The sequence below is a fragment of the Sminthopsis crassicaudata genome, chromosome 2 (genome assembly GCF_048593235.1).
Source record: "Sminthopsis crassicaudata isolate SCR6 chromosome 2, ASM4859323v1, whole genome shotgun sequence".
Taxonomy (NCBI): Eukaryota; Metazoa; Chordata; class Mammalia; order Dasyuromorphia; family Dasyuridae; genus Sminthopsis; species Sminthopsis crassicaudata.
This window is the reverse complement of record NC_133618.1, coordinates 471,057,514-471,075,745: the sequence shown is the minus strand read 5'-3', so window position 1 is coordinate 471,075,745 and position 18,232 is coordinate 471,057,514. Positions and strand designations below refer to the sequence as shown.

Here is an 18,232-nt window from a genome sequence, read left to right as displayed (position 1 = left end):
TTCAGGTTCTGAGAGGGAAGCAAGGTGGCAGTGGATACAATGCCAGTTCTGGAGTCAGGAGGACTTTTGTTCAAATCCAACTTCACACATTTACTAACTGTGTGACCCTGAGCAAGTCACTTAATCCTTTTTGCTTAAGTTCTTCATCTGTAAAATGATCTGGAGAAGGAAAAGACAAGCCACTCTGGGATCTTTGCCAACAAAACCCCAAAAGAGCTCATAAAGAGCTCTTGATTTTGAAGACCTGTCTCCTGACTTCAAGTTCACTATACTTTCCAATATACCATCGATCTCCAAAATCTCTTCCACCTTTAGATCCTATCCTATTTTTCAAAAGCTCTCAATCCTTAAAATAGACATTATATGAATTTATATTGAACACAATTATGATTTATTGGCATCAAATAAGAGATAAAACAAGGCATCTGCATTACTGGCAGAACATTCACATTGATGTGATAACAAATTCATTTGAGAACTACTTATATAATAACACCATTTACCTTACTGACAGCATATAAATAGTTCTGTTCCTCTTACAACTATTGTTCAGTTGTAATTTTAAGAATGGAGACAACTAGTCAACTTTGCTAACTCAGAACTCTTTTGCTTGAAGTCCTTTCTTAAGTTCTGTTCAACTAATAATTCTTAACAGAAGGTGAAAACCTATGTGTTACCTTATGCAGATCTGGCATCAGATCCTGATATAAAGATCGGATCAACATATCCAGAGTTCGCTGTCGTTTCTGGGCAAATGTTGGAGTTTCCAAGGTAGCCTTTTCACCATTAATTACTAAAATAAAACAAGTTTAAAAGGAAATACAGAAAAAGCACATCAGAAATTAAAGGCTGAAAAATTTCCTAGGAATATTTAAGTGCCCAATTAAATGCCAAAGATTTAAGTGATGGGGATAAAAATACAAAAATAAAAATTCAAAAGATTCTCTACCCTCAAAGAGCTTACATTCTACTATGGGATACAACACAAATACAAATAAAGACTGCCTCCTTAGGAAGCTTACCTGAATTAACTACCTCTAATTCAATGATATTATTCTTCCTTCTAGGATACATGCCTTTAATATGCCACTTTTCTTATTATGCTGTAAATTCATGAAACACAGAAATTATATATAATAACTAATATTAGTTTTCTTCCTTGTAATACTCAATCATTACTGAAAGGGACTGAGCTCAGACAATGAAACAATGGAAATAAATACAAAAATCCTTTTTTGATGTCTCACCATAGCAAGGCAATCATTTTGGGTTTTTGAAAGTTATACCAGTGAAGCAAAAACTTTGTTAGCTCCAAATCAAAGATGGAAAACTTAAAACATCAGTCCAGAAATCCAATATTACCTAAATATCTAGCTAAAAGCATAGATACTCATCAGCAGAAGATTGGTCATTTGTTGGTGAAAAAAATTTTTTTAGCCAAAACATTTGCACAGTCTACTCTAGTATAGAGGGATCCCAATCTGCAATAGTAAAAGATGTATTTATATCAATAAAACCATAGATCCCCAAGGTACAGAAATTAATGTCATAAAATTCTACATTTTGGTTAAAAAAATCAGTTGCAAAAACTATAGGGAGGGAGATGTGGCTTAAGAGCTTTTACATAAAACTAACCTAATAACTGAAAGACATAAGCCAATTAACACTGATGTTTGTGTAGGCCACTTTAGAGTTTTCAGAAGTATAATTTCATCTGAGCCTCAGAAAAGCCCTGTGAGCTCAGCAGAGTTGGTATTATGAAATCTAGTTAAAAGCCAATAACAGTGTAGTGGGCTTTAAAAATTAAATTGGGAGTAAGTGAAAGATAAAACAAGGGATAATACTGCTATTTAAAATGGCTGAGATAATGAAAGAAGATGATTTAGAGAAAGCAGAACTATGGTTACTAGGGAAGTGAAATTAAATATATATGAAGAGACTGAGATGGTACCTGTTTCCTTCTGAGAATTCAAAATATTAGATCTGGAAGGAAATGGGACATATAACTGCTGAATTGCTCTAAGAGTTATCTATGAGATAGTACTTAGAGAATTGGAAGAGTGTCACAGGACAGGAGACAGATGAATATCCAAATGTTTAAAACAGGATGAAGGTAAATCCTTCATACTATAAGCCAGGGAACTTGATAGGAGGAGAGAAAAACATCATGTGTGAAAACAGAGAAGTTTTGAGTTGGAGAAGAGAAGATCTGAAGATACCCATATTAGATAGTGTAAGTTTCTTAAGTAATGTGAGAGTTGAGGTGATCTGCTAAGAGTATGGTATAAGCCAGTAGTGGGATGGGAAGAGATGATTGAAGAAAATAATTAAAATAGGAACTAGGAGAAATGCACTAAGGAGCGATTGAAAAATGGATAAAGATACTTTGGGAAAGCAGACAGGGATACCAGGGGTTAAGTAACTTGAACATGTATCAGTTGAAATCACCAACACTTCTACCAGCACCATTTCAGGAATGTCAACAAATTAAGTGAGTATAACTCAAGTTTGGGAATTAGCATAATATGGCTAGGAATAAGTCAAGGGGGTAAAAGAATGTAAGCTTCTGAAGAGTATTAAAATAACTAAATATGGGGTCCAGTCAGATAAAAAGGTAAAAGAAACAAAACAATAGAGACTGGAAAAATGCAGATATATTGAAGAATCAGAGGTCATAAGGAAAATTAAACTCAATTTCATCTAAGACTAAAGGAGAGGGAGAAGAGGAAGGACTAAACATTGTTTTCAATTGAGGGAGATTTCAGAAGATATTAGAGGTGGAACAATTTCAAATTTTGGTGAGGATAGTGGTATGACCATGTAAGTAGTTACTTGTAGTAAAAAGATATTGGAGTTAACTGAGATTGAGAAACCATAAGTTAGGATTATCAATGTGGATCTTAAAGTCAACAAAAGATGATAGTGGAGGAGAGGATGGCTAAGAGAATAGACAAGACAGTGCATTGTAGGAAGATATAGCTATTCAGAATATTCAGTTATCCCCAAAAATGTTTAGGATTCTAGATAGGTAGAAGTTTGCTGCCAATACCGTTTTTATTAAAGTCAAGTTTTTGTTTTGTTTTGTTTTTGAAAAAGTACTTTCTTTTGGATGGCCTCTCTTTTAAGTAACAGATCTGAGACAAGTAATCTAGAAAAACAATCTCTCCTAATTTTAGCTGTCCTATAGACAGAAACTGGATGTCAATTTTTTAAACTGTGTAAATTTCCAAAGAACCAAAAATCATTAATTCCTATAGTATTAACATTTTAATTTATAGATCACACACATGTTCTAATGTTTTATTGCTTCAATTGTTATTGAAAAATATACTGAAATATAGAGACTAGATTGGAAGGGGTGGTTCCAGAAAATAGAGATGAGAAGTAAGAACATTCTAGGAATGGGAAACAGACTATGCAAAGGTCTGAAGAGAAGATATGGAAAGTCACATATGGGGAACAGCAAACAGAATAAATAACAGGGAGTAATATGTTATTGGCTTAGAAAGAGAGACTGGAATCACATTGGAAGGACTTTACATGTCAAACAGAAGAGTTTGTATTTTTAAGAAGCAACAGGAAGTCATTGAAGCTTCTTTAGAAGGGGTGTGACAATCAGACCTTTACTTTAGGAATACCAATTGGTATATGTATAAAAGATGGATAACAGTGAAGAGAGACTGGATACTAAAGGACAATAAGAAACCATTGCAAAAGTCCAAGATTGAGAGGTAAAGAAGGATTGACTAGAGAAAGAGGTATGGAAAAAAGGAATGATGAGTAAAAGAATGATGGAAAAGCATTCCTAATTTTGACACCAAAAGGGTAACAATTTCTGATGGAAATATTAGAGACTTAAAAAGAACATTCTCACATGGGCTGGCAAGGTAGAATAACAGAAAAGAGCATCAACTTTGGAGTAAAAGGGCCTGGGTCCATCATCCTAAAATGATATTCTTCTATCTTGGGGATCTTGGGTTAATTTCTTATCTTCTTTAAACCCCAATGTCCTCTTCTGCAAACAAAAGGAGTTGGACTAAATGATTTCTAAGGCCCCTGAAAAGTTTTAAAGTCCCTGAAAGGTTTTTGATCTGAACATTTCTTTGAACCCCAAGATACCGCATTACACGGTCCTTCAAGAAGGAAATTGTGTGTATGAGGGAGAAAGTCATAAGTTTGCTCTTTAAAAAGGGGGTTTGGACAAAATACATAAAAGAGAATATATACCAGTAAATATAGTATGTAATTCAGAGGAACTGTCTGTGATTAAAATCAATCCCTGTCTATCACTGATAAATGACTATCTACACTGATTTATCTTAATCTAGGCTCCCAATCAGAAACTGCTCACAATCTCAAACTTGATGACAGTCTTCTCACACAATTCTCTATGCTGTCCCCCTGCCAAGCCCACAAATATATCCACAAAGACAGTGATAAACTAAAGCAAAAACACAGAGATGGACAAACTAGAGGGCTAAGTATAAAAAGAGGCACATGGCTTGATGGTCAAAAGACAGAGAAGAGGTAAATGGAGAAGTAGAAAGGAGATAAGATGCTCTGTATGATAAGACAATGGGTAAGTATTCAGCAAAACACCCACAGAACCATAGCAGAAAACTAAAACTACTTTACAAAAAGTTTTTACAATGCATGGAGATGCATAAGAGAGATGAAGTTTCCTTGTGAAGTCTCATGAGATAAAATGGCAAAATACATTGTGACCTAGATCAAATAAGGCTTCCAAAAAGACCTCAAAAAAGAAACTTACATTTCACTAGCAAAAAGTCCCTGAATTCCTGGTGATCTGTAAACACAGGTGGGGATGGCAAGGGCGGGCCAAAAAGGGGCACACTTTCTTCTGAAAATATTTTCAGCCTATGGAAAGAACATTTTATAATTAATTGGGCCTCTTTTCTCTAAAGCATGGACTGTATACACCAGATTTTGTTATATCAAAAAAAAAAAAAACAACCCAACTCACATCATGTAGGTTTTTCCAGTTCACAAATCAGTTTCCATATAACTCTGTGAGTTAATGAAAGAATTATTGTTCCTCTGTTGTAAAGGAGGAATTTCACAGAGTCTCACAGAGATGTGACTTATTTGAGGTCATGTAGAGAGTAAATATGTAGAGAATAAACATTTAGAGCTGTATTCTAATACCAACTCAGGTTTTCGGCCGCCAAGACTAGTATGTTTTCTTCTCCGTGATACTGGCTCATACTGCTAATTAGTCCAACATCCTCCTTTCTATAAGATGTGTAAATTATATTTTGTTTGGGGTCTTGAGAATACTTCCTTTCCCACTTGACAATCTTATTTGGAGCATAGAGAGTGTCTTCTACATTCAATGGTTCCATTCATTGGATAAATAACAATTCAATTTAATTCAAGTAAACACTTACTGAATATCTACCATGATGAAGAAGACTATGCTAGTGGTGTTAAGACATTGCCATGCAGCCTAGAAATGTTCAGTAAGTATTATTAGTTTAATGTAATAAGCCTTCAGTAATGTTTTCCTTTGATATGTCATCTGGGGGGGGGAAGATAGAGATGACTTTGGGGTCTTAAAGGTTGTGGCATGAAACTCAACTTTGGACTTTTCCTATTGATTTAGAAAGCCTTCAAGTATGGATCCAAATGTCTGTCATCTGAGGCATATTAATGAAATATCCTCAGGAAGTTGGACATCAGATGATAATTTACTTTGGCTACAGCAACTATTTAGACTGTCTACAGTCTAAGGCATGAGAAGAGGTAGGTATGATCTGAATCAGGGAAGTATCACCATACCACCCAAGTGAAATCAAAACTCCTTAAAGACCCTGAAATGTGACAATGAAAATCAAAGGCAACAGAGACATACCATGGGTAAGGGAAAGCCAACTCTAGCTAAGTTAAACCTCTCCTCATTATTAATGTGCAATAATCTCTTGGAATACAAATGCTTTGCGATTTAGATTTGGAACACAGAATGAAGTTGTAAAAAACTGACTTTAAATAAATTTCACCTTCCCAAAGAGATGACAACTCAAGTCAAAAATATTCCAGTGGCTATTTAATGTAAATGTAATCAATATAATAGGAATTAAATCAATGGCATAAAAATCTTAATAGCATGAATTTGATGAAAAGCATTATCAGCTTCAAGAGTAAGTATGGGAAATAAGGCAGATAATTTGGTTAAAGTTATAACCTACCTGAAGTTGTCATTTTGTTGATTATACCTCACTAAGGCAAAAATATCTGCCATCTTGGTTAAAGAAACTAATCAGCGATTTTTAAATGGTATCAATGATTAGTCTATTCTTAGAAAAATTATTTTGCTAATGAAAAACAGAATAGGTATGGCAATAGTATCAGTCTTCTGCATAGCACTTCAGATAATTCTTCACACACACAATCTTCACACACTTGAGTTATAATAGCAAATTTTTTTAAACAGATGGAAGAAATCAGTATTCCAAGGAAACAAGATTGTCAGATTACTACATCAGCTTTGATTAGGTTCATCCTCTGGATAAGGAGTTATAATACTTCTCAATCTATCAGGAAAGCAATATTTTTAATAGGAACCTCGTGTTCAATTAAAACAGATCAACCAACAAATATTTGTTAATAAAATATTATGTGCCAGACACTGTAGATATAAAGATAAAAATTAAATTATCCCTATTCTCAAGAAGCTTACATTGCATCGGGAAATCAACTATATGCATATAAATATATAAAAATTGATATAAAATAAATCAAGTTGATTTTAAGATGGAGAAATAAGAAGCTTGGGGAACATGTAAAAAGGGATACTTGAGCTGAGTTCTGAAAAAAGAGGGAAAAACCCAGCTAGAATGAATAAATGGAAATAAAGCTATGAAAGAAATGGGATCCCTCAAGAAACAACAAAATTCTAAACATACTAACATGCCCATATTTACTCACATTTAAAGTAGAATATTTCAAAATTAAGTAAGTATAGTGACAAATACAATAACAAATATAAGAAGCATAAGAAACTCTCCCATTTGGTGCATTATGTTTAAATACAAATAAACACATTCTGTACAGAACTTTCTGTTAGTACCATACATATGGTGTGATCTCAAGCTGGGGCATACATACACAAACACATATTTATTCTGTTTTAAAGAGCAACACAATCAAGCTATGGGGTTCTATGAAGCTTATTGTCTTAAAGTTCTGCATTTCTCTGAGTAACTGAAGCTATGAATGCTCTGAAACTGGATTGAAAGAGCAGGGAAGTAAAAGTAAAAGTAGCTTTATCATTTTTCAAGAATCCAAGATATAGTTTTATAATGGCTATAGAAACAACAACTGTGTACATGGAAGAAGAATTTGGCTTTTTATCTTAACATTGATAACACTTTCCTTCTGACAAACATCTTAAAGGATCAACTGTTTGCCATTTGACTTCTTTATACTGCCTGATGGATGGTTGGAAAGTAAGGCATTAATATCACAATAATTTTAGAAATTCTCAAGGGAAGGAAAGATTTTTATAATGCAAGTATTATCTAAGGAAAAAGTTATTTTGTATTATCTGAAGCACATAAAAATCCATAATTGAGAGGAGACAAAAGAGAAAAGAAGTAATTAAAACAGCCAATTCATGAATCCAAAATTATAAAATCAAATAAACTCTATGTGCATGCTGAATTAAAATAATCCTACTCAGACAGATGACATTCATTAATTAAACTTTAGAAATGGCAGAGGATACGTGTAAAATGAGAGCGGATCATAGAAGGCTTGAATGCTGGAGAAGATTCTTCTCCTTCTTGGAACACGATGGTGACAATATCATTTCCAATATGGCGCTTTCTTTCAACCTGTAAATAAGGACAATAACCTGTTTTAGGTTAGAGGAAAAATACTGCTACTCAAATAAAGTACGTAAAACTTTTCCAAACAAGGGGAAAAAAAATCCTCTAATCCCACCTTTTGCATGAGATTTCTTTTTTTTTTTTTTGTCATTTTTACATTTTCAGTTTTATTATGTATTTTTATTCATATTTTCATGTATTAATTTCTTCTACTTCAGAAAATAAGATAGCAAATTCATTTGAATTTTCATTCATATATAGCATCCCCAACCTATTTTTAAAAAAAATTAACAGAAATTTATTTTCTCTTTTATTTCCACCACATTAAAAATAAAAAGCAAATTTCATATAACAAATGTGTGCAACCAAACAAAATAAATTCCCCAAAATCTGTATGCAAAAGTATAAATGTCTTACAACAATCGAAGGCCAGCATAACGAATATTCCAATTCTCTCCAGTTCTCTGGCCTGTCTTTTCCCCATGTTGCTTATTGTTAAGTTCTTCAAATAATTTTTTAAAGGAATCAAATGAAAAATTCAACAAAAAACCCAGAAATCTTAGAGAAAATTAATGTTTTTTTTTCCTTCAAAAGCCATTGACATGCCCTGTATTTATATATGCATGTATGTGATAAGAAATCCTACCTGTGACTGCTAGAAATCCAAGAGCAAGGAGGAAGGGATCATTTTATGTATATGCTTTTGCCATATACTATATTTAATTAGCATGTTGTGACATTCAATATAGAAAATCCCAATTTTCTTCTTAGAATGTCACTATTTGTGACTATTGGTTTTATTTCCTGGATATTACCATGTGTTTGAGTCATTGAAACAATGAGAAAAAAGATAACTAAAATCCATTTTGAGGCAAAAGAAAATATTTTCTTATAGTTAGCATGAGGATATAGAAACTCCATCTCCTTAAGTACCAAAATTCATTAAGACAGTTTCTTTATAAACTTTATTTCATAAGTTTCTATTGTTAAAGTAGGAAAAAATTGGCATTAGTAGGTAGCAATGGGTATTGACCATGAATCTGTAAAAATGAATATTTATGGATTACTAACACAAGTACTAATATTTAGCCCAGTTCCCTGGCATAACAAGCATTTCGTAAATGCTTGCTAATTGCTACCTTATTTGATAAAAGGTTTTTCGATGATATCAAGGAGAAGGCAGTTTCTATTTCTATAGTATTAAGGCTTTAAATTTCACAATAACATACCTTTAGGTGGTGTAGTAGATAAAGAATCAAGATCTGTTTTGGAAGACCCAAGTTCAAATTTGTCCTTAAACACTTAAAGCTGTGTAAGCTTGAGCGAGTCACTTAACCTCAGTTTGCCTCAGTTTCCTCAAGTGCAAAATGAAGATAATAAGAGTACCCATCTACCAGGGATGTTGTGAGGATGAAATGAGATAATCATAGGAAAGTACTTAGCACAGTTCCTGGGTACAGAATAGGTGATACATTCATATTAGCTATTATTATCATCTTTAGGTTACACGAATTTTGCAGTAAAAGTCTAGTGGAAAAAGCACTAGTGGGACAGTCCAAAGATGCTTGAGTCCTGGCTCTGCTTCTCAATGTTAAGGTCTACAAGACATCGACTTCTTTTTGAGAATTTATTTCCTCATCTATAAAATGGGCCTAACAATTATACTAACTTATATGGTTTTTAATGTGAGAAAAATATTTTATAAAACTGAAAGTGCTCTGTAAATATGAGTTTTAATTATAATGATGACATCATACTTACCTGCTGTTTGTTTTCTTTAGAGTATGGTAACATGGTAGAAACATGAAACATAATCTCATGTCCTTGGTACACAGTATACACAGATTGTAGTCCTGTAGTATCATCTGTAAAAATGGAAAGATAGATTTTGTGAACACAACATAAAGTCTATAGGAAGAAATCTTTTATTTTGGTGGACCAGGGTAGTAGTATTGGAAAGCTTGGTGTCTTTGCAGATGTGTTAGCACACACCACATATCTACATTTATTACAGACAACACTTGATTATCTACATTAGTAAATAGGGTGTGGGATTAGCATGGATACTCCAAAAGGAATAATTTATAACAAAGTTATACTTGTTTTTGGAATTTAATTTTGTACTTATATTTGATTATGGGTTGTCTAGTAATTTGGAAATTCAGAAATAAAATATATGATTCAGGCAATGTGGTGTAGTGGGAAGAGCACTGGACTTGGGAGTCAGGGTTAAGAAATGGCTCTACTATTTACTAGCTGTGTGAACTTAGCCAGGTAATTGTGACCTTCTAGGTCTTGAGTTCCTTGTTTTATTATAAGGGGCTCTCAAGTATATGTGAGGTCTTTTATGCTTCTAACTTCTGAACTACTTGATTCTTGCTGTGGCTTTGTTCTTTTCTCCATTTTGCAAATTTCCACATCATACTGACAACCTGGATAACTTCAACTATCAGATTACAGAAAAACATCAGACCAAGAAAAAGCCACTACTTTCTCTGTCTCTGTCTCTCTCCTCTTTAATTTTCATCTTCTCTGGGAGTGGAGATCAGTGTTTTGGTTAAAAAGAGAGAATGTTACTTTGCTCAGTTTCTGGTAATCTGGCCAGAGGGTGCTTAAAGATTTTTTTTTTATTAATAAAACAGAGCATGTGATATTGCAGAGAAGCAGAAAACTACACTGGAAATCATATGCTTGTAAACAACAAGGTTAGTTTAGAGGTGTAGAAATATGTCCCTGACAACCAGAGGTACAAGCTTTACCTCAGCTCCCCCAAATCACTTACTGTGCATTTCAATACATGATGGATTAGTGATTTTATCAGTGTGGGTGCTTCCTCCACTAAAGCAAATTAAACTAAATTCCTCTATGTCTTGATAAACAGTATTCATGAATTGCTTTCCCAGTGTGTGCAGACCTCTGCCCCGTTTAAGAAAATTTCATTACTTGGTAGTCAAACCTCTGGTGATTACTTAGCTCTAAGATGGTAAACCTAACAATGTCCATGGCCATTCTAATCTGGAAGAGCCCACCTAAGTTTGTATTCCATTTGCACAATCTTCAAGAAGTTAGTCACTTTCCTGCCATGATGAGCAGATTCCCTATATGTCTCAAGAAAGTCATTTCACCTCTCTTTGCATGTCAATTTTTCATGTGTTAAAGGGGTTTATCAATACCCATGTCTATTTAATAATAACAGATTACTTTCAGAATCAACTGAGATAAAGGAAGTGAAAATACTTTTAAAAAACTGCAAGCACTATATAAAATATAGAATATTAGTGTTATAATTATTATTACTACCATTACAATAATTTTAAGGTACTAGAAAGACTGACTGGTGTTCACAAAGCATAATAATATCATAATGTGCTCATGATGCTGACTTAATGATTTTTTTTCCAATAACATTTATATTTCCTCATTCCCCCCACTAAAGTTTATCATCAAAAACTGACCAGTTTATTTTTAAGGGATGCCACTATAAAAATATAATCACAACTACTAGAAATCTTACTTTTCGTATCCAGACCTCCTCGATATCCTGTCCAGCCTTTCAGTGTAATTGTGTCACCCAAAAGATTCACTAATTTTTGAAAAGCTTCACTGCCGTTTTCTGAAGAAAGAAGAAATCAAGGATTAGGAAAAAAAATCTAAATTAGATGCCAGGTGACATTGATTCACACTTTTCATTCTCTAAGGGAAACCTGAAAATTGGTACATGGCAATATGTACCACTATAAGTAAAATGTGAAATTCACATTCCCTATCCTTGGGAATCTTCCCTCCTAGGAAAGACCACAACCTCTGGAATTTCAATTAGTGTTTTGTTTTGAGCCTAATTATAGTTATCATGTATTGAATATCATAGTTATCTATGTATGTATTACAACTTTGACATATGAAATCTATAAAGTCATGGACTGGATATAATTTTAACTATTTATGTCCTTCAATGCCTAGCATAGTATCTGCCCTAAGCAAGCACTCATTGAATTCAAAACACGCAACTGAATTTGCTGAATTGAATTGGAAACCATATTGTAATTTTCATCATGAAAGGGGAATACATATACCAATCAACTAAACAAAATTTTACATGGTTAACAGTTATTGTTACCGTGTTTCCCCGATAATAAGACACTGTCTTATTATTTTTTTGGGACTAAAAAACACCAGAGGGCTTATTTTCAGGGGAGGGCTTATTTTATCCTCCATCATGCCCCTTTTATCCTCCATCATGCCCATTTTAGCCTCCATCATGCCCCTTTTAGCCTCCATCATGCCCCCTGAGTGCTTATTTTATTCTCCATCGCTTACTGAACTTACCGAGTTTTTAGATGGTCCTGTCTCAGCTCTACTCCGCGGCGCTGCTCTCAGTAGCGCCAGCAAGCAAATCACCAGGGAAGAAGAGGATGACACGCTCACTGCTGCAGCTCTGATTGGATGCAGCTCGGAGCGCGACGTGCGTTTCACCCGGGAGGGGAGGGCGGCGCTGCTTACTGAAGGTACCGCTACGCAGCATATAGCGCAGGGGATCACCATGATGACCGTTTTCATAGTAAGTTCGATAGGGCTTATTTTCGGGGGAGGGCTTATTTTAGCGGAATATTAAAGAGTATGTGGGTGTCTTATTTTCAGGATAGGTCTTATTATCGGGGAAACACGGTATATAATTTCTGTTCAATCAATCAATAAACAGTCATACTTATAAGCTTATAGGCAATGATTTAGATGCTGAGAATACCACAACAAAAATGGAATCATTCCTTCCCTTAAAGAGCTTACATTCTTTGAGAGAGACAACACGCAGAGACAGAGAATAAATATAAAACATACAAAATACTCTAGGGAAGGAGGATATTAACATTTGGGGGAATTGGGGAAGGTTTCAGGTATAAGGTGGTACTTAAGCTGAGTCTTGAAGGTTGTAAGGGATAATATGAGGGGGATGAAGAGAGTAAGAGCAATCCAGTCATAAGCATGAATAGTATAGAGGTATGGAGATGGAATAGGGCATACTGAGTGTTAAGTGCTGCAAGGTTGCCAGCTGGTTTAGATGAGGGACTGGTAAACTATAGACTAAGGGCAAGGTGGAATGCTGCATGCTTTTGTATTATCTCTCCATCTAAAGATTTTTTTTTTGCATTTTAAAATGCAATAAAATCTTAGTTTAAAATGTAAAAATCATTTTTAGTTCAAGGGCCACACAAAAACACCCTAAGGCTGAATTTGGCCCCTAGACTATAATTTGCTAAACCTTGGCCTAGACCAGGAATTCTTAAACTTTTTCCACTCATGGTCCCTTTTCATCCGAGAAATTTTTATTAATTCATTACTAATTTTAATAATTCTGGGTATATAGACATATAAAGTAGGCATACAAATCAAATATTTTCTGATAAAAATCATAAAGAAATTTATTTCAAAGCAATTCTTTAGTGTATATACAATTTTATCATTTATTAAAGATGAGAGCAAATTTGCACAATAATGAGATGAGTGTGTTTGTTCATTTTTATATGAAGAATTAAATCCTGGTGGAATAAAGGATGTAGAGCATCCAGAAACCTTTGGTTGTTGCCATATTTTTTGCAACACCTCATTGTTATATGATCCTATATAGGGTAACAACCCACAGTTTAAGAAGCTTTGGATCTAGACCATGGAGCATAGGAAGAGAAGCTGAAAGAAGGTGGACATGGCAGTGGGTGTAAGAGTAACCGGACTCTCTTTCTAGAAGTGGTATGAAGCGAGATATGAAAAGTGGGAAGGACAGACAAGGAAGCAGTGTCTTTAGGGGAAACCAAGTTTTTCTTCAGTGCTGAATGTGAGGGAAGATATCTAAAGTGAAAGAAAGTGAGTGAGTCAGTTAAGGAATATAGGACTTCCACAGCACGCTTTATAGGTGCTGATAGGAAGGAAGTCAAGTTGTTCATTTTCAAGAGTAATTACAAGTAGAAAGTCAAAGTACCATAAAATATTAAAAGGACTAGAGAAAGATTTCTAACATGTTAGGCAGATCCTCTCTGGGGAGATTTAGGGAAAGCCATGACAAGAATTGCCTAGGATTGCTAGAATGGCAATCTAATTGCACCATTGAGGGGGTGTCTACTTTAAGGAGATACAAGGATTTTAGGATTTTTAATAATCCTCTATTATTACACAATGATTTTTGTAGAAACAGCAGAGTTTCACTAACTTCCTTTTGATAAATGTTTTTGTCGTGCAAATTGTTGAATGTAAGGGTAAGTCTATTATTGTGAGCTTATTTCCCCATTCCTTCACCTTCTGAAGTCAAATCTACAACACTTTTACACATGTTAAAAAGTAGCATATTATTCTACTTCTGCATAAAATGTTAGACAGCTTTGGGTGAAAGACTTGGGATCATGAATTTTACAAATATTATTATTGATAGCTCCTCCTCTGCAAAAATCCTCAAAATTGAAGAAACAGGGGTTGTTAAAATTGTGTAACCAAAACAGATAATTGATTTTAACTCCTGGAAAGTAAGAGTTATTATCACTGGACTCACCATTACTGAACATTTCATCATCAGTGAGTTGCCCATCTTTGGCATAAAGAATTCCAAACTTGAAATTTACACATCCCTTAAAAATATAAAGACAACATTTTAGAACAAAGATAGCAACTGAAGTGTTTTATTACTTTTGCCAGAAAAGCATGAATTATTATTAAAAATTATTATAAAATTCTACTTCATATACTGAAAGAATACTAAAGTCAACAGCACAACAGTATAAGCCTGCATAATGTAGTAGTAAGAGCATTAAATGTGAAGACCTAGGGTTATTGTTCCAATACTAGCTGTGTAACACTGAGCAATTCATGTAAACTCTCTTAGATTCACAATCCTAATCTGGAAAATAGTGATAATAATTCTTGCATTGCTTATATCACCAGATTGTTCCAAAAAATATTTTATAAACATTAATGTGTTATAGAAATTGAAGAAATTATAGGGCAGACCCTTTCAATAGGATCATAGAATAATCAATATAGTGCTGGAAAGGACTTCAGAGGCCAAGTAACTTGTGCAAGGTACACATGTAATTAAGCATTAGAGGAGGAATTTGAACCTAGATCCTCTGATTCTACTGTCAATGTTCTTTAATTTAAAAAAAAATTATTTTTGTTACATGTTAAGTTCTGAACTGTCTCCCTCATCTTCTACTCAACCTGCACTAAAGAAGGTCACTATTTGACAGCGATTTATAAATATATGTAACACTATATATACTTGTATTTATTAGTTCTTTCTGTGGAGTTGGCGAGCATCTTTATAAGTCCTTTGTAGCTGATCTAAGTATTTATAATACTGAGAATAACTTAATTGCTCACAATTATTCTTTTATATATGAAATATGCTTTTGGTTCTTCTCATTTCACTTTTCATCATTTTATGCAAATCTTTCTACATTTTTTCTAAAATTAATAGCATGTCATTTCTTATAGCAGCTTGGTAGTATTATATAAGTCAATGCTTTTTTTTTTTTTTCTGTACCATGTTGCTTGAATAGTATTTTTCAGTCCCTTTGTGACATAGTGGCATGCATCCAGAAGGACAGTAGGTTCAAGAGGAATTTCAGAAAGGTAGATTTTTATTGGATTTACATAAAAAACCTCTTAACAAATAAAGATATTTCAAAATAGAATGAGCTACTTTTCCAAATGATCACTAAGGGAAACAGTAGAGAAGATTTCTTTATATGCACAGGTTAGACTACATGACCTCCAAGGTCGCTTCTAGATCTAGATCTTATGCTCTTAAGTATTTGTTCAATGGGAAAATCAGATCCAAAGAATGGAAACCATTGGTGGGTGACAAGTAGATCTGAAGCAAGAGTGACTTAAATATGTGAGCCATAGTGGTTCACAGATGAAAGCTAAATCAAAAGGTCTATGCCCCTTGTAATAGGCTAGACTGAGGAGCTGAGAAATTAAGGTATTGAGAGAATAACAATATCCTAGCTGAAATCCTCTAATATAATGCAACTGTTGAGGTAGAGAAAAAGCCTATGAGCCTGACATAGAACTCAAAGATATGAATGGAGAGCTCCAGACCGAGATAAGTTCTAAATGAGTTCATGATTTAGACATAAAGGGTGATATGAAAAGCAAATTAGGAAAGCAAGGAATAGTTTACCTGCCAGATCTTTGGAGAAGGGAGGAATTTATGACCAAACAAGAAATAAAAAACATTATAAATACAAAATGGATAATTTTATTTACATTAAATTAAAAAACTTTTGCACAAACAAAAACAATACAACCCAAGATTAGAAGGGAAGCAGAAAGATAGGAAACAATTTTTAGCCAGTATTTCTGATAAAGTTCTCATTTCAAAGATGTATAGAGAACTGAGATAAATATAAGAATACAAGTGGTTACCCAATTGATAAAGGAGCACAAGAAATGGACGGCAGTTTTCAGAATGAGAAATTAAAGCTATCTATAGTCATAGGAAAAATGCTCTAAATAGGTGTTGATTAGAGAAATGCAAATTAAAACAACTCTGAGGTACCACTTAACACCTCTGAGATTGGCTAAGATGGTAGAAAAATAGAATGATAAATGTTGGAGGGGATATGGGAAAAGTGGGACACTAATGCAGAATTGTGAACTGACCCAATCATTCTGGAGAGCAATTGAGAACTATGGACAAAGGGCAACCAAACTGTGCATACCCTTTGATCCAGCAATATCACTACTGGGTCTCTATCCCAAAGAAATCATAAAAAAACGGGAACGGTCCACATGTACAAAAATATTTGTGGCAGTTCTCTTTTTGTGGTGTCAAGGAATTGGAAACTGAGGAAATGGCCATCAATTTGGGGAGTAGCTGAACAAGTTGTGGTATATGAATGGAATGGAATACTACTGTGCTAAAAGAAATGATGAGCAGATTTCAGAAAAAAAACTGAAAGACTTACATGAATTAATACCAAATGAAGTTAAGTAGAATCAGGAAAATATTGTATATAGTAACAGCAATATTGTATGATGATCACCTTTGACAGACTTGGTTCTTAGCAAATACAGTGAACCAAGGCAATTCCAATAGATTCTTGATAGAAAATACCATCCACATCCAGAAAAAGAACTTTGGAGACTGAATACAGACTGAAGAATATTATTTTCACTTTTTTCCTTGTGTTTTTTTCTTTTATTCTGATTTTTCTTTCATACCATAAATAATATGTTTAACATGATTGTACATGTATAACCTATAAGAGATTACTTACTCTCTGGGGAGAGGGAAGAGAAGGAAGGAGAAAAATTTGGAATTCAAAATCTTGCAAAAATGAAGTTGAAAACTATCTTTATCTGTAATTGTAAAAAAAAGTAAAATACTAGTAAGGGGGGGGGCGAAGAAAGGATGGAAAGTGTCTTGGGAGTAGGTAAATAGCAGCTACCAAGCTCTTTTATCACTGGGTGATAAATGATTCTCAAAGGAAGAAAAGTCACTAAGTGATATAGCAGAGGAAAAACCTAGAAAAGGCAATAGGAAACAAGGCATATTCTGACACTCTCCACTACAACCATCGAGGTGGGGGTTATGAGTGAAAGTACAATCATTACTGCAAAAGGGTAGCTGAAGGCAGCCAGGTCTCAGAGCCAAAAGATGGAGTGAGTATTAAAAGGATAGATTTAAGATACAATCTAGAGGCTTTTGTGGTAAGCCACACCAATTTCCCCTTCTGTAAAGAACTTCCTGGTGATATCTATCCAAGAAATTTTCTAATTTAATATTCTATTGATAGACAAATCTCTATATTAATATTTATGGAAGTTACTGAAAAAACGGGCCATATTATAGTACCATCAAAAGACGGGTTGAATCACAGAATATGTGATATATGTCATACATATGTTGTTGGTATAGGAAATGAAGCATGCTCTCTTATTTGTCAAGCACACTACAGTTGGGTTTGAAAAATCATGCTAAAGTCCACAATAAAATCTAGGGCTATGGATTTTCATGGTCCTTCTAACTATAAAGGCTAACTATAAGAGCTCTTCAGGCCTTTCTCTCCCCCTCTTCCCTTAAGGTTAATCCTTCTTGGTTTATATACAGAGTTTGCAAGTCTGCATCAAACTTCCTCATATGTTACAGACCACCAACAGCAGGATGACTTTGTTAATGGTTTTATGAAGCCCTAAAAGAATAGTTTAGGATTATGTGGGAGAGGTTGAGCACATTAGCCAAGGTATAGGATAGTATTAACAAACAACTTAAGTGGGAGACTGGGTTGGGTACTAAATGGCTTAGAGACATGTGAGGTTAAGCTAAGTGAAGGTAAAATCACAGATGGATTAATGCCACTTCTTCCCCACAGTGGGAATTTATATTTAATGATGGG

The 18,232-nt window shown here is 34.2% G+C and overlaps 1 protein-coding gene and 1 long non-coding RNA gene across 10 annotated transcripts in view; one reads left to right on the top strand and one right to left on the bottom strand.

Moving 5' to 3' along the window:
* GARNL3 (GTPase activating Rap/RanGAP domain like 3) overlaps positions 1-18,232 on the bottom strand; it is a 202,322-nt gene that overhangs the window by 99,888 nt on the left and 84,202 nt on the right. For all 5 annotated transcript variants that reach the window (XM_074293137.1, XM_074293140.1, XM_074293141.1 and 2 more), the window contains 7 exons: positions 14,383-14,458; positions 11,362-11,460; positions 9,609-9,712; positions 7,745-7,853; positions 6,207-6,252; positions 4,772-4,878; positions 678-793 (listed from right to left, as the gene is read on the bottom strand). In XM_074293137.1, the coding sequence (XP_074149238.1) occupies positions 678-793; positions 4,772-4,878; positions 6,207-6,252; positions 7,745-7,853; positions 9,609-9,712; positions 11,362-11,460; positions 14,383-14,458 (657 nt within the window). The remainder of the gene's footprint in view (positions 1-677; positions 794-4,771; positions 4,879-6,206; positions 6,253-7,744; positions 7,854-9,608; positions 9,713-11,361; positions 11,461-14,382; positions 14,459-18,232) is intronic.
* The window catches only part of LOC141557455 (uncharacterized), a 169,778-nt gene that overhangs the window by 105,781 nt on the left and 45,765 nt on the right, over positions 1-18,232 (top strand). For 4 of the 5 annotated variants that reach the window (XR_012486795.1, XR_012486797.1, XR_012486796.1 and 1 more), the window contains exon 7: positions 5,624-5,763. The exons of the other annotated variant lie outside the window; for it this stretch is intronic. This is a non-coding gene — a long non-coding RNA (uncharacterized LOC141557455). The remainder of the gene's footprint in view (positions 1-5,623; positions 5,764-18,232) is intronic. 5 annotated transcript variants of the gene reach the window in all.